Raw genomic sequence first — 25,708 nt, forward strand, 5'->3', positions numbered from 1 at the left:
GAAGATGCCTATCAGAAGGAGCAGAGGGCAGTGAGCCACGGAAAAGGTGTGGCTCACTGGGCCTGCTCTCTGTCCCTTCTGGTGCTGGCAGGAAAGGGGCAGGCATGGAAAGCCATATACGAGCTGCTGTCACCTTCCCTCCGCCACACTCCCAGGAGGAACTGCTGCCGCAGAGTCACTGGACTCCACCCTACATTTTCTTCACTAAGGATGGTCCCCCTGCGAGTGTGTGTATGTGGAGTCCAGGGACAGTGCTGAGCCTGGAACTCAGGCTTTCATTGGCTGTGGCCTTGAAGCAGCAGGAGCTGGAATGTCTGACTCACATAGCATGTGTGGGTGGTGGGGGTGCCCTTCTGCTAGCTCAGCTTTGGGGAACGGGAAAATGGGAGGCTGCACCACCTTTCCTAAGAGGCCCATCCAAGGGGAGACACAGAGAGGAAGGGAACAGTGGAAGGTTAGCAGAGTGGTGGATCATTAACCAGTTGTGGGCTGGGAAGGTGCACTTATTGGTCCTCACCTAGTCAGCCGAGGGTTGTCATTGGGGAGGGGCCTGCTTAATGTGTGTTCCAGGAGTTGGTCCAAGGCTCAGCCTGCATCAGGCTCTACACCTGGCCCCACAGGCCTCCGCCCAGAGCTGGGATGGCTGAGGTTGGCTGGAGGTGCTGGCTGCTCTACATCTTACTCCTGCAGTTGGTGAGTGCTCACAGCCTGTGCCCATGGCCACCACCCTCATTGTGAGCTTTGAGGATCAGCTGGTAGGTTCCAGTCCCCTAGAGAAGAGAGCAGAGGAAGGGCATAGCTGGCTGCCTCCTAACTTTCTGGGTCAGGAAGTTGAACCACCACAGAGACCAGGGAAAGGCAAGCCTCTGCACTGGGAGGTGGCTTGTCTTTGGACCCAGAACTGCCTCATCTCTGATTCTGAAGTGGGTGTCATCAAGTCTTGGGGAGCAGATGCAGATGCAGGAGGAGGGGTCCAGTCTTTTTTTTTTTTTAATTAGTGTTTTTTTTTTAAATGTTTATTTTATTTTATTATTTTTGTGTGAGTGTACCGTCAAATCAGATCTGACTGGTACAGGAGGAGATTGTCCCTCCTTCCCCGGCAGAGCATCTGGTGGATTCGAACTGTGCGCCTCTGGGATTGTAGTTGCAGCTCCTTGCCACTAGGCCACCAGAGCTCCCCAGGGGGTCCAGTCTTGGTAGAGTGTGGTGTGGGGGACTCTGAGGACTGGGCATCCTGGAGTCTGGGAGAGGTCATGGAGCTTCTTAAATGCCTCCTCGGTGGACAGCCTGTCACACATCCTGTCTCTTCCCCGACGCCCGACACTCAGCAGGCCCAGTGACACCCCCTGTTCTGCAGGTCCAGGCAGAGCTGTACACACCTTTCCATGAGTCTGGTGTCTGTGCCTTCTATGGCGACTGTGGGAAGAACCCTGAGCTATCTGGGAGTCTGCTACCACTGTCCAATGTCTCATGCCTGGCCAATGAACCTGCCCGCCACGTCACTGGCGAGCACCTGGCCCTCCTGCAGCGCGTGTGCCCACGCCTCTACACTGGCCCAGACACCACCTATGCCTGCTGCTCGGCCCAGCAGCTGGAGGCGCTGGAAAGGAGCCTGGCTGTCACCAAAGCGCTTCTCACGCGCTGCCCTGCCTGTTCTGACAACTTTGTCAGCCTGCACTGTCAAAATACCTGCAGTCCCAACCAGAGCCTCTTCATCAACGTGACCCGCGTTTCCCAGCCGCCCAGTGGACAGCCTCAAGCGGTGCTGGCCTTCCAGGCCTTCTATGAGCGCAGCTTCGCTGAGCGAGCCTACAACTCCTGCAGCAGTGTGCGTATCCCTGCAGCAGCCACACTGGCCGTGGGAGCCATGTGCGGGGTGTATGGCTCTGCCCTGTGCAACGCCCAGCGCTGGCTCAACTACCAGGGAGACACCAGCAATGGTTTAGCCCCACTGGACATAGCCTTCCATCTTGGGGATGCCAGCCAGCCTCCTGGTTATGGGATCCAGTTTCTCAATGCGGAGATTGTGGGCTGCAATGAGTCACAGGGCAGCGACGCTGTGGCTTGCTCCTGCCAGGACTGTGCAACATCGTGCCCCACCATCCCCCGCCCACAGGCCCTGGACTCCACCTTCCGCCTAGGCTGGATGGAGGGAGTTCTGGCCCTCGTGATCATTCTCTGCTCAGTCTTTGCTGTCCTCATCACCTTTCTTGTGTCACCCTGGCTGGCCTGTCACAGGGACAAGGTCAAAACCGTGGACTCTCCCATGCACATAAGTTTCTTTGACAGACTCAGTCTCACCACTCACAAGCTCCTGGGAAGTTTCTTCCAGTCCTGGGGTACATGGGTGGCCTCATGGCCTCTGACTGTCCTGGTGGTGTCCATTGTAGTGGTGGTGGCTTTGGCAGGGGGCTTGGTCTTCACGGAACTCACCACAGACCCGGTGGAGCTGTGGTCAGCCCCTAGCAGCCAGGCCCGGTGGGAGAAGGAGTTCCACGACCAGCATTTTGGCCCTTTCTTTCGCACGAACCAGGTATTTCTGACTGCACCTGCCCGGGCCAGCTATGGCTACAACTCCCCGCTGCTGGGGCTCAAGAACTTCAGTGGGGTCCTGGCACCTGACCTGCTGCTGGAGCTGCTGGAGCTGCAGGAGCGGCTGCGGCATCTGCAGGTTTGGTCCTCCCAGGAGCAGCGCAACATCTCACTGCAGGATATCTGCTATGCCCCACTCAACCCTCACAATACCAGCCTGTCCGACTGCTGCATCAACAGCCTGCTGCAGTACTTCCAGAGCAACCGGTCTCACCTGCTGCTTACTGCCAACCAGACCCTCATGGGGCAGACATCCCAGGTTGACTGGAAGGACCACTTTCTCTACTGTGTCAAGTAAGTTTTCAAGTGAGAAAGCCAAGGGGCTGCCAAGCACCTCTGACCAGGGAACTCCCAGGGACCCTGGGGGAGGACACAGGTCAGCCACAGGTTCCAGTACTGTCTCCCTCCTCCTCCCAGAGGTGGCTGCTATGCCCTCATCTTTCCTGGTACCTTCCTAACCCCGCCCCCCTTCTTCATCGAGCTCGTCCTCAGGAGGCCACTTTGCGACATTTCCTTCCTCGGAAGGAGGTGTCTCTCCTGTCTTGCCTTAAGTCTTTGAGAATTGGAAGGAGACAGTTCAGGTTCCAGTTTGCTAGGCCATTGCTGTAAGCTGCAGGCCTTTGGGGCCTGCACAGTGTTGTGACTAGAACAGCAGTCTAAGCAAGCCCTGGCTGTGCCCATGCCCCTCTTATGAGATGGCTGGGCATCCTAAGTGAGTCTGGCCCACACATCCTCACCTTGGTGGGAGGTAGGCCCCTGGCTTCATCCTGCTGAGGGGGCACAAACAGAAAGTGTGGTGCTTGCTGAGAATAGGATGGCAGCCACTGGGCTGTCTGGTGTTGAAGTAGAGCAGTGACTCTCAAATGGTTTTGGTCTCAAGGCCTCTTTACACTCTTAACAATTATTGACAGCTCCTAAGAGCTCCTGTTAATGCAGGTCATATCTCTCAGCAGTCACCATCCAAGAAATGAAGCCAATAAAAATTTAAAATACAATTATTAATTCTTTTTAAAACAACATGGTGATATATGGCATGTTTTAATGAAATATATGTTTTCCAAAACAAACAAAAATAGGAGTGTACACTTTTATCTTTTTGCAAATCTTTCTAATATCTAGCTTAATACAAAACAGCTTCATTTTCAGAACTGATTACATATCCAGTCTGTGGCAACAGGGTAGTAGGATTATGTTGAGATGATCTGGCCTTATCTACATATAAGGTTGGAAAAGGGAGGGATGTTTTCATAATCATTCTCTAAAATGTGGATATTCTTTGATGCGACACCAAACTCAGCAAGTGGCTTTTTCTTAAATGCTAGTTGCAGTCTGAAATATGAAACCACAGTCAATGAAAAGATTATAAGAAACAGAAGGGGAGAGTGAAAAAGGAAAAGATTATCTTAGTGTTACTTTGAATGTTTCTGCCCTGTACTGTCCATCTCTCAGCTTTCCCAAAGTATGGACAGGGTCTGCCTGTTGGTGTTACCAGGAGAAGAGGGATGATGTGCTAAGGTTTTAGAGGTCCTGGGGACTCTGGTGGCCCTGTTCCCAGATTCACATCTGCTCTGTGGTTTCCTCAATGCTATATTTATTTTTAATTCCTCTAACTCTGAGTGGTTTGCTTTCCTTGTTCAAAAAAGAGAAAATGGAGGTATAGAATGGGAATGTCAGTTGCTCAGGTAGGCACACAGCCAGTCCCTCTGGTTGGCCGAGGGCAGATAGAGCTTTCCATGTGCATGTCCACTGCCTGCATGCACCAGTTCTCTGTACTAAATGTCTGGGGGGTAAGGCCATAAGAGACGTCACCCAAGGACATCTGCTAGTGATAGTGATGCTGGGATCCTCCTGTGCCCCAGAGCGGCTTGGTGTCCTGAGTGGCAGTATAAGTACCAGTCCTCAGGCCTTCTGGGATGTCTTGAGCGGTTCATCTGCAAATGTGAACAACAGCCTATAGAACTGACTGAGGATGAAGGAAGGGCTCAGTATTGTGGAAGCTCAAAGATTAGTTAGATTTTCATTCATTCATTGTTGCACATTTTAACCTCCCTCACCTTCCCTTTTCCCTCCCCCAGTTCACTTTTTTCTTCTCTTTTTAAAAAATTATTAATTTTAATGAAAGTTTACAGAGACTTTGGATTTCCATTCATTCATTGTTGTACTTTTCTCCCTGCCCACCCCTCACTCCAAGTTCACTGTTCTCTTTGAAAAGTAAAAGAAAAATTATTTAATTGTTTTACAATCCCTCCCCCAAGTCTACTCCACTATGCAGCCTTCATTCTGGACTCCTGTCATACAATAATACCTAATCATATATCACTTTGAAAAAAAAGTTCATTCATTGTTGCACAATTACCTACCTCTCCACCTCCAGTCCTCTTTGCAATGATATGTCTCTTTTTCTGGGCTGTTGTTGTACATATAGTGCTTAATCATATATTCCTTTTAGACAGTTCTTTCATCTGTTCCAATACAATGGTCATTATCCATCCACTCTTATCCTATTCTCCTCCCAACCCCCCATGTCAGACTTGCTTTATAACAGTGGTGTTATGCAGTATTTGTCCTTTTGTGACTGAGATATTTCACTCAAAATCATGTGCTTCGGGGTACCCCATTTTGTGTGATATTTTACAAGTTCATTGTTTTTCAGTGATGCATAGTATTCCACTGTATGAATATATCATACTTTTTCTATCCACTCATTTGTTGATAGACAAGACACTTGGGTTGCTTCCATCTCTTTGCTGTTGTAAATAATATAGCTATAAACATGCGTGTGCTTATATTTGTCTGGATGATGGTTATGGTTTCATTGGGGTATATTTCCAGTAGTGGAAATGGTATTTCTATTTCCAACTTTTTGAGAAAGTGCCTAACCACCTTCCATAGCTGTTGTACTATTTTACACTCCCACCAACAGTGAATAAGGGTTCCAATTTCTCCACAACCTCGCCAACATTTATTGTTTGTTGCTCTGTTGAACTTTGCTGTTGTTACTGGGGTGAGATAATATCTCATAGTTGTTTTGATTTGCATCTGTCTGATAGCTGGGGATCTTGAGCATTTCTTCATGTGTTTGTTTGTCATCTGAATGTCTTCTTTGGTGAAGTATCTAGTCATATCCTGTGACCACTTTGCTATTGGGTTGTTAACCTTTTTCTCATTGAGGTGCTGGAGTATTCTATGAATTTTAGATGAGTCACTTATCAGCTATGTCATTACCAAATATTTTTTTCCCAATCTGTGGCTTTCCTTTTTACCATGTTGGAGAAGTTTTTTTGATTCTTAGAAGATCTCATTCATCTATTTTTTTCTATCCTGGTTGTAGGTTTTTCATTATGCTTGGAAGACTCTTCATACTGTAGATTAGGACTTCCAAGCTTTTCTCTGAAGTTTATAGTCTTTGATTTTACTCCTAAGTCCTTGAAACCTTGAGTCTGTTTTTGTATATGGTGTGAAGTGTGGGTTAATCAGCTCTTTTAGAACTAAAAAAAATAAATGGTTATAAGTCCACCCTGCACTGACATGACTTAACGTAACAAAGAAAACCTTTTTCTCAAATTATTACATTCACAGAGAGAGACACAAATGGGTTGTAATTTCAACATGTGTTTTGTTGTTGTTGTTGTTGTTAGTGGCCTTTAGGTTCACTATGACTCACAGCAATCCTATAAACAAACAGATCAAAACCTTGCCTATCCTCAACCACCCTCATCATCTCTGAAGTGTTCAAGCCCATTGTTACAGGCTATGTCAATCCATCTTCTTGAAGGTCTTTCTCTCTTTCTCTAACCCTCCACCTTTCCCAGCATAATGTCTTTTTTCCAAGGCGGGTGCCTCCTGGCTGCCCTTCCTCTTGGACAATGTGTTTGTTTGTACTGAAAGACATCAATCCTTCTTCTGTCATCCTTACTTATTGTTCAGTTTTCAGATACATAAGAAGTTATTGAAAACACCATAGCTTGAACAAGCACATCTTTGTAAACTGACACTATTGCTCCTTAGCCCCTTGGAGAGGTCCTTGACAGCAGATTTTTCTCAGTACAAGTGTTGGGTTCTTGACTGCAGTTACTATGGGGGTTGATTGTGAATCCAAGTAAAATGAAATCATTAACAACTTAAATCTTTCCCCCATCTATTATGATGTTTCTTATTGGCCCAATGGTAGAGATTTTTGTCTTCTTGATGGTCAGATGTAATCCATATTAAAGGCTATATTCTTTGGTCTTTTACAACAAGGGTATTTTCCTTTCAGTAAGAAGGTTGGTTAATGCATTATGTTTAATGCATACTAGAGGTTATTGATGGGTCTTCCTCCAATCCTATTGTAACATTCTTCTTCATATAGTCCAATTTCTTGAATTGTTTGCTCAAAATACAGATTGAATTGTTGTTGTTAATATGTTGTCAAGTTGACTATGACCAACAGTTCTGAATTTTGCCTTAGCCTGACATCAGAAAGGATGTCCCTCATGCTACACGCTCTTCTGAATTCAGTTTGAATTTCTGGAAGTTCCCTGATATCTTAAAATAATTTTCAGTAAGATATTACTTGCATGTTCTAGTAATGATATTGTTTAATAATTTCCACATTCTGTGGAAATAGTCCCATATTTTTGAGCATGGAAACAAATATTGATTTCTTTCATTCAGCTGGCCAGGTAGCTGTCTTCCAAATTTATTGGCATAGACTAATGAGCACCAGGGAGCTCTGCTTGCTTAGTGGTAAGGAGCTGCTTTGCCAACCCAAAGGCCTGTGGTTCAAATCCACCCACTCTGCAGAAGAAAGATTAACAATCTTCTTTTGTGTGATATACTGCCTCTGAAACCCACTGGAGTGTCAGCTATGAGTTGATAACTGACTTGATGGTACTGTATGTACAACATTCAGCACTTTCAGGGCTGCATTTGTTTACTGGAACATGTCACTTAGTGTTTCATCAATTCCTAGGGCCTTATTTTTGGCTAATGCCTTCAGTGCAGTTTGTATTTCTTCTTTCAGTATCATTGGTTCTTGATCATATTTTACTTCCTGAAATGGTTTAGTGTTGACCAATTCTTTCTGGTACAATGACTCTGTATTCCTACCATCTTCTTTTGATGTTTCTTGTGTCATTCAAGAGTTTGGTGATAAAATCTTTCAGTATTGCATCTCTATGCTTTAATTTGTTCTTCTGTTCCATTAGCTTGAGAAATGCCAAATAAGTTCTTCCCTTTTGGTTTTGTAACTTCATCTTTTTGCACATTTAATTATAATACTTTGGGTTTTGGGCTACCCTTTAAAGTCTTCTATTTATCTCTTTAGCATTTCTTTTCTAATTTTGACCTCTGTACATTTTTGTGCCAGTTTCAGTGTCTCTTGACATCCATTTCACTATTTTTCCTCCTCTTTTTGTAATGACCTTTTGCTTTCTTCATGGATGTTATTCTTGATGTCATCCCACAACTCATCGGGTGTTCAGTCATTACTGTTTACGGCATCAGATCTATTTTTTTTAAATTAACAAATTGTAATTATTTTCTGAAAGGTACCTTTGCTCCTACCCTTCATCCACTAAACTATTCTTGAGATACTTTAAAAATTAATGTAAAAATGTAAAGTCAAGGCTGTATTTTTGTCTTATGGATTTTTCTTCATTTTCTTCATCTTCACTTTAACCTTGCACTCTAGTAATTGGTGACCTGTTCCACAGATAACTCCTGGCCTGTCTTTGACTGCTCATATAGAGCTTCTCCATTGGCTTTTTCCATAGATATAATAGATTTCATGCCTGTGTAGTCTATTAGGTGAGGTCTATGTGTATTGTCATCATTTATGATTTTTAAAAACAATATTTACAGTGAACTACTTTCATAAATGAATGATTTAATTGATTGTACAAAATTCTATCATGGGATCTTGAGCCTCATTTTTGTTCTTATTTTCCAACTACATTCCAGTCATTGTTATTATTAATGCATCTTGGTTGCTTGTTTGAGCAATTTCAGACTGTAAAATTTGAAAGAAGTACTCAGTTTCTTCATCTTTGGCTTTAGTGGCTGTTTGTATATCAGACCGTCATATTATCATATGCCAGGAATGACACATTTAAGAAGGGTGGTGTTGCATTAATAATAAAAAATAACTTTTCAAGATCTTTCCAGAAATATAAAGCTGTGAATAATAGGATATTATCACATAATTGTGAGGACACAATTCAGTCCATGACACAATTTTACTTGCTGTGGTTCTTCAGGATATTGTGTTTATAAAACTAGCTCAGTGTCTAGAGCCATTACTACCCCTTGACCAGGTTGTATGGCTGGCAGTGGGCTGGTTCTGTTGGCCAGGGTCCTGGAGCAGGCAGGGCACCATTCTCTCTATCTCTCCACAGCGCTCCCCTCACCTTCAATGATGGCACGGCCCTGGGTTTGAGCTGCATGGCTGACTATGGGGCTCCCATCTTTCCTTTCCTTGCAGTGGGGGGATACAAAGGTAAGGTGGCACCTCTGAGTTAGTCAAGGAGAGACAGGAGCCCTGGGGCAGCAGGTGGGATAGTGACAAGCTGTCTGCAGGTAGCCTGGCTGGGGTGAGCTAAGGTCACCTATTCCATTTGGTCTCCACATCTTCACTGTCTGGTAGCACTTTGCTCTGGCTTGGGCCTGAGTCCACAGGTCTTACCTGCAGTGGAAAGCCATTCAGGAGAGGAAGGTGAGGGGTGGGAGAAGGGGTGGAAGGCTGAGCAGGTTGGACCTCCTTGCTGAACATGTCTTTCCCAGGGAAGGACTATTCTGAGGCAGAGGCCCTGATCATGACCTTCTCCCTCAACAACTACCCCCCTGGCGACCCCCGGCTGGCCCAGGTTCGGCTCTGGGAGGCAGGGTTCCTGGAGGAAATGCGAGCCTTCCAGCAGCAGATGGCTGGCACCTTCCAGGTCACCTTCATGGCAGAGGTGAGCTCAGGCCCTGTGGCTGGAACATATCCCATGCAGCCTTCTCCACAGCCCTGACCTGGCCACTTCGTGGATGACCCTGGACAAGTGCTTGCACTGCTCTGTGTCTTCCTTTCAGGGCAGAATTGCCTAGGGTGTCCCTTACTGAGGGCTCCTCAGACTCAAGCCCAGGCCCTCAGCACAAGCACAAGTGATTAATGCTCATAACATCTGCGGATGTTCTGATGGTGACTTCCCTCCCCTTAGACCCATTCCCCTTCAGGCCATCAGTGGTTCCTTCTTTACCTCCCCTTCAGCCTCTTGATTTCTCCCTGAGGCCCTTCCTGCCACTCAATGTCTTGGAGAACCCACTGTCTTAACCACAACCTTCAGCCATCAAATTTGATGACTGTGTGTCCACAGCGCTCCCTGGAGGATGAGATCAACCGCACCACGGGGGAGGACTTGCCCATCTTTGCCATCAGCTACCTGGTCATTTTCCTGTATATCTCTCTGGCATTGGGCAACTACTCTAGCAGGCGTCGAGTGCTGGTGAGCAGTGACTGGGGTTTGGAGGAACATGCAGTGGCCTTCTGTTCATGCTGGCAAGACAAAGTGGCCCCAGGGCCCTGGGGGACCTTCTTGGGTTCTCAACATTACTAACTTCTTGTTATTGTATACCCTCGAGTCAGAACAAACACATAGGTGACCTTCCAGTGGGTTTTGAGAGGCAATGAATCGTATGGGAGGAGATTGCCTGTGCTTCTCTCTCAGAGCAGCTGGCAGATTTGAACCTCGTACCTTTGGGATTTCAATGCAGTTTCTTATTGCTAGAGCTAGCACACCCAAACATAGAGCAAAGTGGATGCACCCCCAAAGCCAAGGTGGCCCTCTGCTATTTCTTTGTGTTGCGTTTAAAAAGTCAGAAGATATTTTCTTTTTTTTTTTTTTTTAGAAGATGTTTTCATTTAGCTAGGTACATGACATATCCTGCTTGTTTAAATGCAAAAATCAACTTGTAGAGTTTCTCACGGTCACGGTGGAGTTTATTTAAGAGGGGGTATGGCTAAAGTCCTGCTTGGCCTGGGAGATCAGTTGCTGAGGGATAAGAAGAGCTTGGTGGCAGACACTCCACATGGCTGAGACACACATCCCTATCTTGCCAGCTCCTCCCCAACAGGGGCCCTGAGCTCTGCAGGGTGTCCTTCAGGTGGGCACACCAGGCCCCTCCTGCCAGCTCCTCCTCTAACAGGGGAGCCCTGGGTTCTGCAGGGTGTCCTCATGGTGGCAGGAGGCTGAGCCCTCATTCCATCACAGGTGGACTCCAAGGCCGTGCTGGGCATAGGCGGGGTGACGGTGGTGCTGGGAGCTGTCATGGCTGCCATGGGCTTCTTCTCCTACCTGGGTGTTCCCTCCTCTTTGGTCATCCTCCAAGTTGTGCCTTTCCTGGTGCTTGCTGTGGGTGCTGACAATATCTTCATCTTCGTTCTTGAGTACCAGGTAAGACAGGAAGGTGCTCTGCTGCCAGACCCAAGCCCAGGCCGGTGTGCTGGGCATTCTGATGGACACACATGTGTAGTGTCAACAGAAAGCAGAGCCCTTGGGGCATGGTGCTTGCTGTGGGTGCTGACAATATCTTCATCTTCGTTCTTGAGTACCAGGTAAGACAGGAAGGTGCTCTGCTGCCAGACCCAAGCCCAGGCCGGTGTGCTGGGCATTCTGATGGACACACATGTGTAGTGTCAACAGAAAGCAGAGCCCTTGGGGCACAGTGGGTAACACGTTTGGCTGCTAACCAAGAGGTTGGCGGTTTCATTTTACCCAGAGTTGCACTGGAAGAAAGATTTGGCAGGTTCCAGGATGGCCAGCAGTGGAAGACCCCATGGTGCACTGTTCTGTGAGACACATGATCCCATGGGGCACCGTTCTGTGGAATGCACTTGGGCTGACCTGAAGCAGTCAGCTTCCCAGAAAGTGGTGTTTGTGTCTGACATGCGGGGAGTCATACTGCTTCATGTATACACTGCCAGTGGTGCCCCAGCATGGTGAACTGGTGTCTTGATCCTTGCTGACTGATTCCTTCATGTCTGACCCTGCAATCCCTGTGCCACATAGTTAGTTGGTGGGTAGGCAGCAGTGCCTTCTAGGAAGGCTAAAGGGCAGTCTTGCACCTGTGTGGTCTCTGAACAGTGGCCATTCCTGGAATTTCCTCATGGCAATTATGAGCTCCTTATGACTGGACTGGAAGACAGCGTGCCCTTACTGTGGGGGACCTCTCCCTCTGTTTCCACACAGAGGCTGCCGAGGGAGCCTGGGGAGCGGCGGGAAGCGCACATTGGCCGGGCCCTGGGCAGTGTGGCCCCCAGCATGCTGCTTTGCAGCCTCTCTGAGGCCATCTGCTTCTTCTTAGGTGAGAGATTGTGTCCTTACCCACAGGCTAGTCCCTGCCCCCTGCCTGTCTGTGCAGACCTCTCCACTGAAGTTGGCATCTTGACGCCTCTGCCCCCACAGGGGCGCTGACCCCAATGCCTGCTGTGAGGACTTTTGCCCTGACCTCTGGCCTGGCAGTGGTGCTCGACTTCCTGCTTCAGATGTCCACCTTTGTGGCCTTGCTTTCCCTGGACAGCAGGAGGCAGGAGGTGGGACAGGCTTGGGCCCAGGGTCGGTGTAGCCTTACTTCAGCCAAAATGACTCAGAGGAAGAAGCCTTGTGTTGGGAGGAGGATATTGGGGCCTTTGCACTCCCAGTTTCCCGTAGGATAGTGATTTTGTTTAAACCATTTCTGTAAACACATTAGAACCTCAATAGACCTCTCTAAGGGTAAGAGAAGGTGAGAGGTAGCTGTCTGTGCTGGTGTGAAAGTCACCGACCTGAAGGTCCACCTCCTCCAGGCCTCCTACCTGGATGTCTGCTGCTGCTTCAAGGCTGGAAAGACCCCACCTCCCAGCCCGAGGGAAGGGCTCTTGCTCAGATTCTTCCACAAGGTCTATGCACCAGTGTTGCTGCACCGAGTCACCCGTGTGCTTGTGGTAAGTTGGGAGGCTGGGCCCCAGGGATGGCTCCTGAGCCTTTAACCCAGCCTTCCCACTGCGGAGGCAGGCTTCAGTGAGGAAGGAGACTACCTGGACAGGGACTGATCAGTGCAGAGCCTGTCCCTGCAGACCAGGGGAGGTTTGGGGCCGGGGGCAGGGCACAGCCATGGGACTTTGCCTGCTCCTTCCCCAGCTGGTGCTGTTCCTGGCCCTATTTGGAGTGGGACTTTACTTCATGTGCCACCTCAGCGTAGGCCTTGACCAGGAGCTGGCCCTGCCCAAGGTGAGACCTTCTGTTGGGGTTGCTGCATGGCTGGTGCTTGGAGGCACTCCTAGGATCATGGGGAGCGAGATTGAGTTAGGTGGGACAAGTGCAGGTGCTAAAAGATCAGCACAGGTCAAAGATAAGAAGTGGCCTAGGCTTCCCAGTAACAGACAGACAGCAATTCCAGCATGGGCTGTCCAAGCTATCAGCCACACGAGGACTAAGAAATGATTGCATTGATGTACACACCATCCAGGATATACCTGGACTGTATTACCCTGGTCAACTCCAAGCACTCTGGGCCCAAGGCTTTGTGTTCTAGGCAAGCCTGTGAGGGTAGGGAGTATCTTGTGTGAAAGGTGGGAGACTCTGAGGGTAGAGAAGTTCAACCCCTTGTACAGGATGCCTGCCTAGGAGTCCTCAGCACTGGGGTACCATCTTGCTAGGCTTTCGGGCCTATGGGGCAGTGGTTGTCAAGGAAGAGAGAGGTAGGCCAGCAAGGGTAGGGTCCATAGGACCACACAAAACCAAAGTGCTGACCAGTAATCATGGGAGGGTGGGGGAAGGACAGACCTGCAGTGGAGGCTGCTGAACCAGGAGAGAAGAGATTGGATGTAGATGATGGGACTTAGGAGCTTTGTGGATATACTGTGGAAGAGACAGGCCCAGGCATGGCTACAGTGAGCTGGCGCAGCTACGGGATGCTTTAGTGGTGCTGGTCCATGTCTTGAAGAGATCAGACAAATAACTTTTGCATTATCCAGAGAGTGAAGAGGAAAGAAGCCAGCCACCTAGGTGACCAATGAAAGTGCTAGTCTTGTGTGTTAGCTGAGTGAGCAGAGAACCTCTGAGTGTTGATGTGTGAAGGGGCACAGGCTGGTTGCAGAGTATGATTGCTGAGTCAGGTAGGAGGAAGTGGTGCATGTATGTGCTCATATCGGCTGGAATGTACTGCCTCTGTGTTTGCACTTTAGGAGTGTACCTGTATGCAGGTACCTTTCTGTGCATATGCCTATGGTGTGTGTATATGTATTTACCTGTGTACATATATTTGTATGTGTGTGTATACATGTGTATACCTGTGTGCATGTTTCTGTGTGTATGTATGTGTCTATCTGTGTGTGCGTGTGTACTTGTGTGTATGTATTTGTACTTGTACCTGTGTGAATGTATGTGTTTGCATGCATCTGTATGCATGTGTGCATATAAGCATATATGTGTCAATGTATCTCTGTGTAAACCAGTGTGCATGTATCTGTATGCACATGTGTGTATAGATATGACTGTGTATACCTGCATTTGTATCTATATGTATGTGTGTATTAGCATGCATGTGTGTGTACTTTGCGCATGTATATGCATGTGTAACTGTAAGCATACAACCTCTTTGTTGGTTCCTGTACATATGCACCTCTGTGTATGCCTCTGTGTGTATTATATATCTATGGCTATGTTGTAGCTATACCTGTCTGTACACACTTCTATGACCTGTTTAGGCTAAATCTATCTGCCCTATGTCCCCAGGACTCTTACCTGCTTGACTACTTCCTCTTTCTAAACCGCTACTTTGAGGTGGGAGCCCCAGTCTACTTTGTCACCACTGCGGGCTACAACTTCTCAAGCAAGGCTGGCATGAATGGCATCTGCTCCAGCGCAGGCTGTGACAGCTACTCCTTAGCCCAGAAGATTCAGTACGCCTCTGAGTTTCCTGAGCAGTGAGTGACAGTCTGATTCAGCCTTTCCCCTAGTCCATCTGTCCTTTCCCACAATTAATAAGCTTATTCTGGTGCTGGGGAGGCCTGAGTGGGAGGCTGGCACTGAAGGGACACCTCTACTATCTGACCGGACCCACTTGATCTCTTTGCTGACTCTTCTCTTTTTGCTCCTCAGGTCTTATTTGGCCATACCGGCTTCCTCCTGGGTGGATGACTTCATAGACTGGTTGACACCATCCTCCTCTTGCTGCCGTCTTTATACCTCTGGCCCCAATAAGGATGAATTCTGTCCCTCGACCATCAGTGAGCACTGGACCTAGAGGTCCTCCTTGTCTACCTCAGCTTCAAGAGACTGAGGTGCAAGGAGCAATTGTTGAAAGGAGGAATGGTTAGGCTTCCGTTGTCCCCTATCCTTTTCCCTTCCTGTCACAGGCTAGAAACTCAAGGGAGTTTTACGTGGGGAATATGTGCAGACCCATGGACACACAAATGACAGACTGCTGTAGTCAGGTGGGGCTTGAAGGGGGCCCTGGCAGCTGCCTTGTGGGTGGTAAAGTACCCTATGTGGTCTGCCCCGATTGCCTTCCTTAACTGACCAGAAACTCAGTTACTGCCATCGAGTTTATTGCACTGGATTTCCAAGGCTGTAACTCTTAATAAGAGAGACTGCACATCTCCCTCCCTCAGAGCTGCTGGTGGATTTGGGTTAGCAGTGGAACACAGTATGAACAGCGCCCCTAGAGCTCTATTACCTGTCCATGGGTGCCTGCAATTTCTGTTTATGGAGGGACTTGCTCTCCCCAGTTTTATTGTTGGGTGCCCTCGAGTCAGTTCTGACTCCCAGTGACCCCAGGTGACAGAGCAGGGCTTTTGGGATTGTGATCTCGGGAAGTACAGTACCAGCATGGCATTGAACTGACAGCTTTTCCATTAGCAGCCAGGTGAGCTGGCATCTCTCCAGTTAGTGAAGACAAATTTCTCTGGAAGGAGTACCTGGCCTGACATTATTCTCTGGTGATGTGAATAATGAGGGCAGGCCCTCAGAGGAGGGTGACAAGGATTGGATGGGGTGGAGTCCCACACAGGGACCTGCCATATGTCCTAGCCTGCCTCTCTTCCCCAGGTTCCTTGCATTGTCTCAAAAGCTGCATAGGCCTTACCCTGGGTCCTGTCCGACCCTCTGAGGAACAGTTTAACAAGTACCTTCCATGGTTCTTGAGTGACACACCCAATAACAAGTGTCCCAAAGGGTAGGTGGAGCTGGCCTTGGGTGAGGGGCACGTGTGAACTCTAAGGTGGGGGTGGATGTGAAAAGGGAGAGATCTTGCCTTGGCTCAACTTCACCCCGACATTCTCCTGAGGGTGGGGTTGGATGTGAAGGTGGGAGGGGGTGCTGTCCTGGCTCTGCCTCAGCTTTCTTCTGAGAGTGGGAAGGATGTGAACATAGGAAGGGTCCTTCCTGTTCTGGCTCAGCCTCACCTTACCATTGTCCAACAGAGGCCTGGCTGCTTACAGCACTTCTGTGAACTGGGGTCCAGATGGCAAGATTTTAGGTGAGTGCGGCTGAGCCAGGAACCCCAGGTGCCTATGACATACACTCCCTCTCTCAGATCTCTTTCCTGCTTACCAGGGTGCCTCTCACTGCCTCATTTCTCAAGGCTTAGACTTCCGGCCTGCACCCCTACTGCCTCCTCCTGCCTCAGTCAAATCAGTTTTAAGTTCATGGCATGCTTTCAGCAGCTGGCCCAGATTCTGGAGTCACTTGCACCCATGCCCCTCATCCCTTCTTTTTGTGCATGGATCACCCCTGCTTATCAGTGGTGGGTCACCAGCCAAACCATGTGTAGCAGGATGAAGCACAGGCAGGAACAACACAAGTAGTAGCTTGGACTGAGAATAGAATGCCAAGATGTGCCACCAACTAATCCTAGGTTACTAGGCAGCATGGCTGTGGTGTGCCAGGAGCTGGCCACAGCACCACTCACACAGCTTCCTGTGTGCAGCAAAGCATTTTCCTTCTGTACTGAAATAATCTCTGGGTTATCATCAGCATGCATTACCTTTTTTTTTAATTGTTGTTGTTGTTATGTGCTGTCGAGTCGTTTGCGACTCATAGCGACCTTATGTACAACAGCCCTAAACCCTGCTCTATCCTGTGCCAATCGCATTGCCTCTGACACACCCATTAGCAAAAGGAAATTGGAAAACATTGTGACTTCTTTTTTTTAGTTTTTTTTAAAATTATTTATTTATTTATTATTAATTTCAATGAAAATTTACAGAGACTTTGGATTTCCATTCATTCATTGTTGCATTTTTCTCCCCTCCCAACCCTCCCCGCTAGTACACTACACTCTTGGAAAAGTAAAAAAAAAAAAATCTTTCATTGTTTTACAAAACCTCCCCCCAGGTCCACTCCACTATACAGCCTTCACTCTGGACTCCTCTCATGACAAAAATACCTAATAATTTTCCTTCCTAAACAGTTTTCACCCTCATTTGTTTTAATGCAGTATACATTATTGAACCCATCCTTCTCAGTCTCCTCCCAACCCCGAGGTCAGTCCTGCTTTACAACAGTGGCACCATGCAGTATTTGTTATTTTGTGACTGAGATACTTCACTCAGCATAATATCGTCCAGGGTCACCCCTTTTGAATAATATTGCATGAGTTCCTTGTTTTTCAATGCAGCATAGCATTCCATTGTGTGAATATACCACAGCTTCTCTATCCATTCATTTGTTGATGGGCACTTAGGTTGTTTCCAGCTTCTTGCTATTGTGAACAAAGCTGTGATAAACATGGGTGTGCAAGCATGCATTACTTTTAAGAAAACAAAGAAACTAAAAACCACTTTACCTACCCTCTTACCTATACCATTTTCCAGAGAGGGCACTTTTTATCTCATCCTTATCCATCTTGTAAGGATGCCCTATCCTGTGCAGCCTTCCACCCTTACTGTGTCCATGGCCTGTAACCAGTATGAACTTCTGGTAGGGACAAAAGGAGTGAGGGTATGGGGTCTGCAGGCAGGAGCACAGATCATAAACTGAGCCTCAACTTTGCCTTACATATCCTGGACAGGCCTCTGCCCATCTCTGCCCCTGATCCTTTCACATGCATGTGAACATTGATTCCCAAGGTGTAGTCCCATGACCAGTGACAAGAGTATTAGATGACAGCTATTAGAAATGCAGATTCTTAGTCTCCACTGGGTATTGGGCTCTAGATCTCAGTAGCTGGCCCAGTACCTATGCTTGGACAGTCGGGCTTTGTGTGCTGGGCCTGGGCACTGCCTGACCTTTTCTCCTCTAAGGTTGTATCCATTTAAAAATGTTTCTTTCAACTGGAGGTGGGGGGAGGGCTGGGCAGGGAGAGAAGTGCAGCAATGAATGAATGGAAATCCAAAATCTCTGTAAATGTTCATTAAAATTATTAAAATACAATTTTAAAAAAGAATGTTTCTTTCTTTTGACTTCCTCCAGTGAAAGTAGCTATATTATTCATCTTACTGATATGCATCATCCTCATTATAAACAATTAAAAGTCCTCTTAATTGCGGCTGTCAGGAATCCTAGTCTACAATTTCACAGCTCTACAGTGCAAGTCTCCACGTATTTCTGCGACTTTTTGGTCTTTTTATACAGGGCTACATATTTGAAAAGCAACCATAGTGAATGGATTTTTACAGTCAGATGTTTGATTTGAAGCTACTAAGAGAGAGTCCCTTAGGATGATTGCTTAGGATCAGGACTAGCCTCTGACCTCACCTTGCAAGAATATCAACTGCACAATCTTCTGGTCAAGGGCAGGATGAAATGTAGCGGCTGGATGGAGTAGGAAGAGTACCCTGATTCAACATTAAGAATTTCAAAAGGATTAATTCCATTCTAAGCCTGCAGCGTGTCCCAAGCATTCAGAAGCCAGAACAATCTTTGGTGGAGGCTGAAGCTGCTCTGTAGCAGGATCTGACCTTGGTTTTCTCTCCTCTCCCTGATTCTTGTCATGCCCAGCATCCCGGTTCATGGCCTACCACAAGCCCCTGAAGAACTCCCAGGACTTCACGGAAGCTCTGCGGGCAGCTCGAGCCCTAGCCGCCAACATTACTGCCAGCCTTCGGGAGATTCCCGGGACAGACCCAGCCTTTGAAGTCTTCCCCTATACGTAAGGCCCTGAGCATCTGGAGCCCAGGGAAGAGAGAGGTCACTTGCCTGAGACTCCAGTTTGGGGATGTAGAGTTGCAGGGAAGCTGAGCCCAAGAGCCAGGCTAAAAGTGACAGCTGGGGCTATGTTCTGGCTTGTCAGTTCCTCAGCTGGGAGCCTCTCTGAGCCTGGATCTTTAAAGTAGGAGCATCCTGCCTTCTTTACAAAGTGTTGAGAGATCAAACGACAGATGATTGTGACAGTGTCTTGTCAACCACAGGATCACCAACGTGTTTTATGAGCAGTATCTGACTGTCGTGCCTGAGGGCCTCTTCATGCTGAGCCTGTGCCTCTTGCCCACCTTTGTCGTCTGCTGCCTTTTACTGGGCATGGACCTCCGTTCTGGCCTCATCAACCTCTTCTCTATCATCATGATTCTTGTGGACACCGTTGGCTTTATGGCACTTTGGGGCATCACCTATAATGCTGTTTCCCTTATCAACCTGGTCACGGTAACTCCCTAGATGTGGGCTGGCAGTTCAGGGTAGAGTGGCTCTTGGAATGTTGCCAGTTCCTTTGTTTCTAAGGGAAGGTCTCAGCGCTTTCACTTGTTCCTCCACCTGCATGCAGTCTCCAACTTTTACAATGAAAGCCTCCTCTGCCTGCAGGCTGTGGGCATTTCAGTGGAGTTTGTGTCCCACATTACCCGCTCCTTTGCCATCAGCACCAAGCCCACACGACTAGAAAGGGCCAAGGAGGCTACAGTCACCATGGGCAGTGCGGTGAGTTGGGCAAGGCGTCTGATCCACAGACCATGGTGGGGGTTCCCTGGCCCCAGCCTAATACCTGACTGTGATGCCTAGGTCTTTGCTGGCGTGGCCATGACCAACTTGCCTGGCATCCTAGTTCTGGGCCTTGCTAAGTCCCAGCTCATCCAGATCTTCTTCTTCCGCCTCAACTTACTGATCACTCTCCTGGGCCTGCTGCATGGCCTCGTCTTTCTGCCTGTGGTCCTCAGCTACCTGGGTGAGTGCCTACCCCCATGTGCTTGTTCTTGCCCCTGCTGGCCAGAGCTCATTGGCTCCCTGCTATGCACCATGGTAGCTGTTATGAGGGCCACAAAGAGGATGGTGCTTGCTCTGGACAGGGCAGCCACATAACGTGTCAGGGACCAACACATAGACATTCAGATCACTTGTTCATGTGACTGCTTCTAGCACAGTTGTTTTTTTTTTTGGTTTTTTTTTTGTTGTTTTTTTTTTAATTTTGTGTACGTGTACTGTCAAATCAGGTCTGACTGGTACAGGAGGATATTGCGCCTCCTTCTCCGGCAGAGCGTCTGGTGGATTCGAACCGTGTTCCTCTGGGATTGCAGTGCAGTTTCTTGCCACTAGGCCACCAGAGCTCCCCGGCCAGTTTTTGCTTTTGTATACTTGCGTGTTTCTCTCTCTTTTTTAAAAAAATAAAAATATAAGTACTTTCTTTTCTGAAAGCCTCTCCTTAAACTTCCTGAATAATGATTATCTTGTCAACAGTGTGTCTCAAGTTTGGCTGTGTGCAGACCTGTGTCACACATGCGTGTCTGTGCTTTACAGTGTGTGTTTGGCTGTGTGCAAGCATGTGTCCCCCATGCCTGTCTATGCTGTGCCGTGTGTGCTTGACTGTGTGCGAGCTTGTGTTCCCATGCCTGTATGTCTGTTCAGAGTGGGAGGCATAGCACACCACAGTGAAGAGTATCTGGTCAGGACACTGCACAGAGGGAGAGACTTCTGGGTCCATCTAGAAGCCTTGGGTGCTTCCCTGAACATGTGCCAACAGTTAAGCCCCTGGAGCTCTGGAGGGTGAACAGGCGAGGGGTCTGCCTCAAGGGCCTTTTGCAGTTGGTGGCTGTCCAGACAGGATGGACAAACGCTGTCTGCCTGTACACAGTGTCCTGCTGCCTTGCTCATAGCTCCTGTTTCTACTGTTCTCACAGGGCCCAGTGTCAACCCTGCTCTGGTGCTGGAGCAGGAGCGACTGGAGTTGGCTGCTGTGGCCAAGGAGGTCGAGGCCAGGGAAGACCCTTGCCCAAAGCATCCTTCACGGACCCACATGACCAGCAGCGTCTACAGCAACAAGGGCTTTGAAGATGATGCCAAGAGTGCTGGTGACATGGACAGTTCTTTGCCTGAAAGTGGTCAGGCACTCTGATGGTGCTCACTCTTATGGCTTTAAGGTTCTGGACCTCATGAGGAACAATAGGTTTCCATGTGGTGGCCTCTTGACTGTTCCTCCTCCTTGGGGCCTACAGTGCTGTGCCTTTAAGGATGCCCCTGGTTCACCATGCCCCAGCAGTCCACTCACTTTTTGACTTGGCACCTTCCAGCATTCCTGCTGGTTCCTCTAAGAGTAGAGGCCCTAGAGCTTTAGGACACACTGTGCCTAGGCCTTTGTTTTAGACTTAACTTGTTCCTGGCTTCTCATTTTTAATCCATCTGTTCCCTTTGGTGAGGAGGTCTCATAAATACTGTAGTCACTAAGTTGCTCTTACTAGAATATTATTCTGGCTGGTCTCCACTTCTGTGATGATGGCTGCTTTTTTGGGCAGACCTCTGAAAAGCCACATTCCTCAGGGACAAGGACAGGGCAGTCCTACTTTTCATCCCACTCAATGGAGCACAGAATTTGGGCATGGGCTCTGGGGAAGAGAACTCCCAAAAATAGGCATTGGAGAAGAAGAAAGATTATTATTAAGCACATTTGATACTTAATAATGTCTGTTGAGCAGAAATGGTGTATTATGTCCTATGTTCCATTATTGGTAACTCTTAGTTTAAACTAATTTATGCAAATTACACAAAAAATACATGTATTTTAAAAGGTGATTTGTTGAGATACTAGTCTATGATTTGTTTTCTCCATTTTCTTCTCCCTCCTTTTAAGCAACTTGCTAGGCTATTATATGTTGTTGCCATAGAAATGCTTTTTGAGAAGGAGGGCTATAGTTTTCCCCAAAGCAGGAAAGGCATGGAATATGGTGAAACTGGCGTGCAGTAGAACTTGCAGATTCTCCCCTTCTGGAAACAGCCTATGATGTTAGAAGTATCTAGAAAGAGAAGCCAGTGGTATATTCAATGTTACACTCACGCAAACCATTAGGCTCAAGAGAACCCTGCGCTGGGGTAGTGGATATGAGTCTCAAAGACTGCAAAGAAAGAACCATCTGCAATGTGGGAGTGACTGAGTCTGACTTCTACCTGCTTCATTAAGAGGAATTGTCCCCATCAATACTATCCATGTTGTTGTAGCAACTCTATGTACAACAGCCCTAAACCCTGCTCTATCCTGTGCCAATCGCACTTCCTCTGACACACCCATCCCGATTACCCCAGTCACTGAATCAATCCACCTCATAGAGGGTCTTTCCCTCTTGCGCTGTCCCTCCACCCTCCCAAGCATGATATCCCTCTGCAAGGACCTGTCCCTCCTAACATGTCCAAAGTATGTTAGATGAAGCCCCAGAATCGTTGCAGCCTAGTTTAACCTTCTCTAGGATGAATCTGTTTGTTTTCTTGGCAGTCCATGGTATATTTAATACTCTTCTCCAGCACCACAGCTCAAAGGCATCAATTCTCTTATCCTTCCTAGCCATTGTCCAACTCTCGGTGCATAACAAGTGATTGCAAAGATCATAGCCTGTATCAGACGCACCTTAGTCTCCAGAGTTCTTCACCATTGTTCTTCAGTACCCTGGAGAGGTACCTAACAGCAGATTTCCCCATCGCAATACATTTTTTTATTTCCTGGCTACTGGTGCCAAGAGTGTTGACCTTGGAGCCAAGCAGACTAAAGTTGTTAACAATCTCAATCTCTTCACCATCCATAGCTACATAGACATACCACTCCACCTATTTTTACCAGTCATTGGGTGTGATGTTCTTTGCAGAATTCACAGACTTTACTCACAGTTGTGAAATTTATTAGGGAAATAGGTGGAGGAGTCAAAGAATATCTCACAGTGCAAGTCTAGGTTGAGTCCAACAGTCTCAAGGGAGATTAACAAGGTACAAGTCCTCTGTTACTAACAGCACAAATGCAAGAAGCCTCTGGTTTGCTCAACCATCTAGCAAACTTTATCTCAAAGCATTTACAAGTTAGTTTTTTTCTTCAATCATTCAGCAAGCAAAACCTTTAACTATAGCCTTTATGTCCAGGGTTCCTTTGGTTACTCTATGCCACAGTCTCTTCATAATTTCTCTGCCACTATCATCACCCTTTTCACAGTGTGGAAAGCACTCTCTTATATTGGTCCCATAGATGCTGATGATTTGAAAGACCATATATCCACAGTTATGGTAGCTGAAGACAAATACAATGGCTAGAAAAGTCCATTTTCAGGAGTTCTGATACCTCAAGGGCCAATTCTAAATCCCTATTTGATAGCTGTCTGCCTCCCTTCTGAGCTTCAACCCTTGCACATTCCCCTTCTGAGTGGGGCTTGACTGAGGAGCTGCTCTCACTCCTTACATCTCAGAGGATATGTCAGCTTATGTGCGGAGAAGAAGCAAGCAAGAAGAGAACCAATAGCTCTGGAATGTCTACAACAATAAATGAATGGAAACCCTAAGTCTCTGTAAACTTTCATTAAAATGAATTAATTAAATTAATAAAAGAACATGAAGAAATGCTCAAAATCACTGCAATGAGAGGGATGCAAATCAAAACCACAATGAGATACTATCTCATCCCAGTAGCAGTGGCAAAGTTTAACAGATTTTGTTTCCTTGTCGAATATCAGTTGACCATAGATAGATGGATTAATTAATTTCTGAGTTCTCAATTCTATTTCACTGGTCTATGTGCCTGTCATTGTTCCAGTATCTTGCTGTTTTGATTATTACAACTGTGTAGGTTTTGAGATCGGGCAGGGAGTGCTATGCCTCCAACTGCATTCTTGTTTTCCAGAAGTGCTTTGCTTATTTGAGGTCTCTTTCCTCTCTAAATAAGCTTGCCAATTGCCTTTACTATTTATTTGAAAAATGAGTTTGGGGCCTATACTGGAATTGTGTTAAACAGATTGCTGTTGGTAAGATTGACATTTTTACTATATTAAGTCTTTTTATCCATGAACAGGGAATATTTTTCCATTTTCTTAGGTTTTTTGTTGTGTCTTGGAAAAGTGTTTTGTAGTTTTCTTTGTACAGGTCGTTCCTGTCTCTAATTAGGTTTATTCCTAAGTATGTCAATTTGTGGTTGGCTCTTGTAAATGGTATTGCTTTCATAGTTTCCAGAGATCACTCTTAAAAATTCTACATGTGCAGAAATAGAAGAATGATCTGAGTAGCAAAGTAGCTTCTAATAAAAGTCACATTTCAAATAAAGGAGACGATAAAGTACTCAACAAATGGTGTGGGATAACTAGTAACTGGTAATTACTCGGATTAAAACAATGTATATCTATTTCATTAGGTAAATTAGGTAATGGTGAAGAGACCTTTCCAGAGTACTGAGAAGCAACAATGTCAGTCTAGAGACTAAGGTGCAATTGATCCAGGCCATGACCTTCTTTGTAATTACTTGTTATGCATCAGAGAGCTGGACAATGACTAAAGATGATATCTCATAGTTGTTTTGGAACCCTTATTCACTGTTGGTGGGAATGTAAAATGGTGTAACCATTATGGAATGCATATTCTCAAAAAGTTGGAAATAAAAATACCATTTAATCCAGCAATTCCACTTCTGTGAATATACCCCAAAAAAACTAGAGCTGCCACCCAAGCAGATATATGCACACCCATATTTATTGCTGCTTTGTTCACAATAGCAAAGAGTTGGAAGCAACCCAAGTGCCCAAATGAATGTATAGAGAAGCTGTGGTACATTCACACAATGGAATACTATGCAGCATTGGAAAAACAAGGAACTCATGAAATATTATTCAAAATGGGTGACCCTGGAAGACATTATGCTGAGTGAAATATCTTCATCATAAAAGGACAAATACTGCAAAATGCCAATGATATAAAACAAGACAGACATCAGATTTGGGGGAAACTAAGAAAAGAGGGGATAAATAATGTACACTGCATTAAAACAGATGAGGGAGAGAACTGCTTAAAAGGAACATATGGTTAGATATTACCAGCATGACAAGAGTCCAGAATAAGAGTTGCATAGTAAAGTGGTTGTGGGCAGGTTGGGGGAGATGAAGACTGTATAACAATGAAAGAACTTTTTTTTCCAAAGAAAAAAGCGAACTAGGGAGGAGGAGGAACAGGGACAAAAATGTGCAACAATGAGTAAATGGAAATCCAAGTTCTTTATAAACTTTCATTAAAATTTAAAATGAAACAAAACAAAACAAAAACCCATACAGTCAAATGCCTTTGCATAGTTAATGAAACACAGATAGACATTCCTCTGGTGCTCTCTACTTTCAACCAAAATCCATCTAACATTAGCTGTAATATTCCTAGTACAACAGCCTCTTCTAAACCCAGCCTGCACTTCTGGCAGATCTCTGTTGATGTGCTGTTCCAGTCATTATCGGTGAATTTTCAGCAGAAATTTGCTTGTATGTGATAATAATGATATTGTTCAATAATTTCTGCACTCTTTTGGGTCACCTTTCTTTTTTAAAAAAGTTATTTTATTAATTTTAATGACCATTTACAGAAATTTTGGATTTCCATTCATTCATTGTTACATTTTTCTCCCTGCCTATTCCCCCCACCCCCCAGTTTGCTCTTCTCTTTGAAAAATAAAAGAAAAATTCCTTCATTGATATACAATCCCCCACACACCCCAGTACACTCCATTATGCAACCTCCATTCTGGACTCTTGTCATAACCATAATACCCTATCATATATCACTTTTTTTCTTTTTTTTCATATATCACTTTAAAACTGTTCTTTCCCTCATCTGTTTCAATGCAGTATACATAATTTATCCTATTTTCCTCAGTCTAACCCCAACCCTGATGTCAGTCCCATTCTACAACAGTGGCACTATGCAGTATTTGATATTTTGTGACTGAGATATTTCACTCAACATAATGTCCT

The 25,708-nt window shown here is 46.4% G+C and overlaps 1 protein-coding gene across 1 annotated transcript; it reads left to right on the forward strand.

Moving 5' to 3' along the window:
* The first annotated feature begins 639 nt into the window (after window positions 1–639).
* NPC1L1 (NPC1-like 1) lies at window positions 640–20,853 on the forward strand. Its single transcript, XM_006892170.1, has 19 exons — window positions 640–693; window positions 1,358–2,886; window positions 8,970–9,070; window positions 9,355–9,527; window positions 9,930–10,058; window positions 10,824–11,006; window positions 11,802–11,916; window positions 12,018–12,145; window positions 12,398–12,535; window positions 12,732–12,821; window positions 14,328–14,518; window positions 14,694–14,821; window positions 15,642–15,768; window positions 16,016–16,071; window positions 18,534–18,684; window positions 18,944–19,175; window positions 19,332–19,445; window positions 19,527–19,689; window positions 20,639–20,853. Exons 1-19 carry the CDS (start codon window positions 640–642, stop codon window positions 20,851–20,853), a joined length of 4,017 nt encoding a protein of 1,338 aa, XP_006892232.1.
* Window positions 20,854–25,708: the final 4,855 nt, after the last annotated feature.

The sequence above is a fragment of the Elephantulus edwardii genome, unplaced genomic scaffold (assembly GCF_000299155.1).
Source record: "Elephantulus edwardii isolate Elephantulus edwardi_28Jun2011 unplaced genomic scaffold, EleEdw1.0 scaffold00111, whole genome shotgun sequence".
In the NCBI taxonomy this organism is placed as follows: Eukaryota; Metazoa; Chordata; class Mammalia; order Macroscelidea; family Macroscelididae; genus Elephantulus; species Elephantulus edwardii.

Coding starts and splice junctions, on each gene's coding strand:
- NPC1L1 (XM_006892170.1), top strand. CDS start 640: ATGGCTGAGGTTGGCTGGAGGTGCTGGCTGCTCTACATCTTACTCCTG. Junction 2,887..8,969: donor CACTTTCTCTACTGTGTCAA/GTAAGTTTTCAA, acceptor ATCTCTCCACAG/CGCTCCCCTCACCTTCAATG. Junction 12,146..12,397: donor TGGACAGCAGGAGGCAGGAG/GTGGGACAGGCT, acceptor CACCTCCTCCAG/GCCTCCTACCTGGATGTCTG.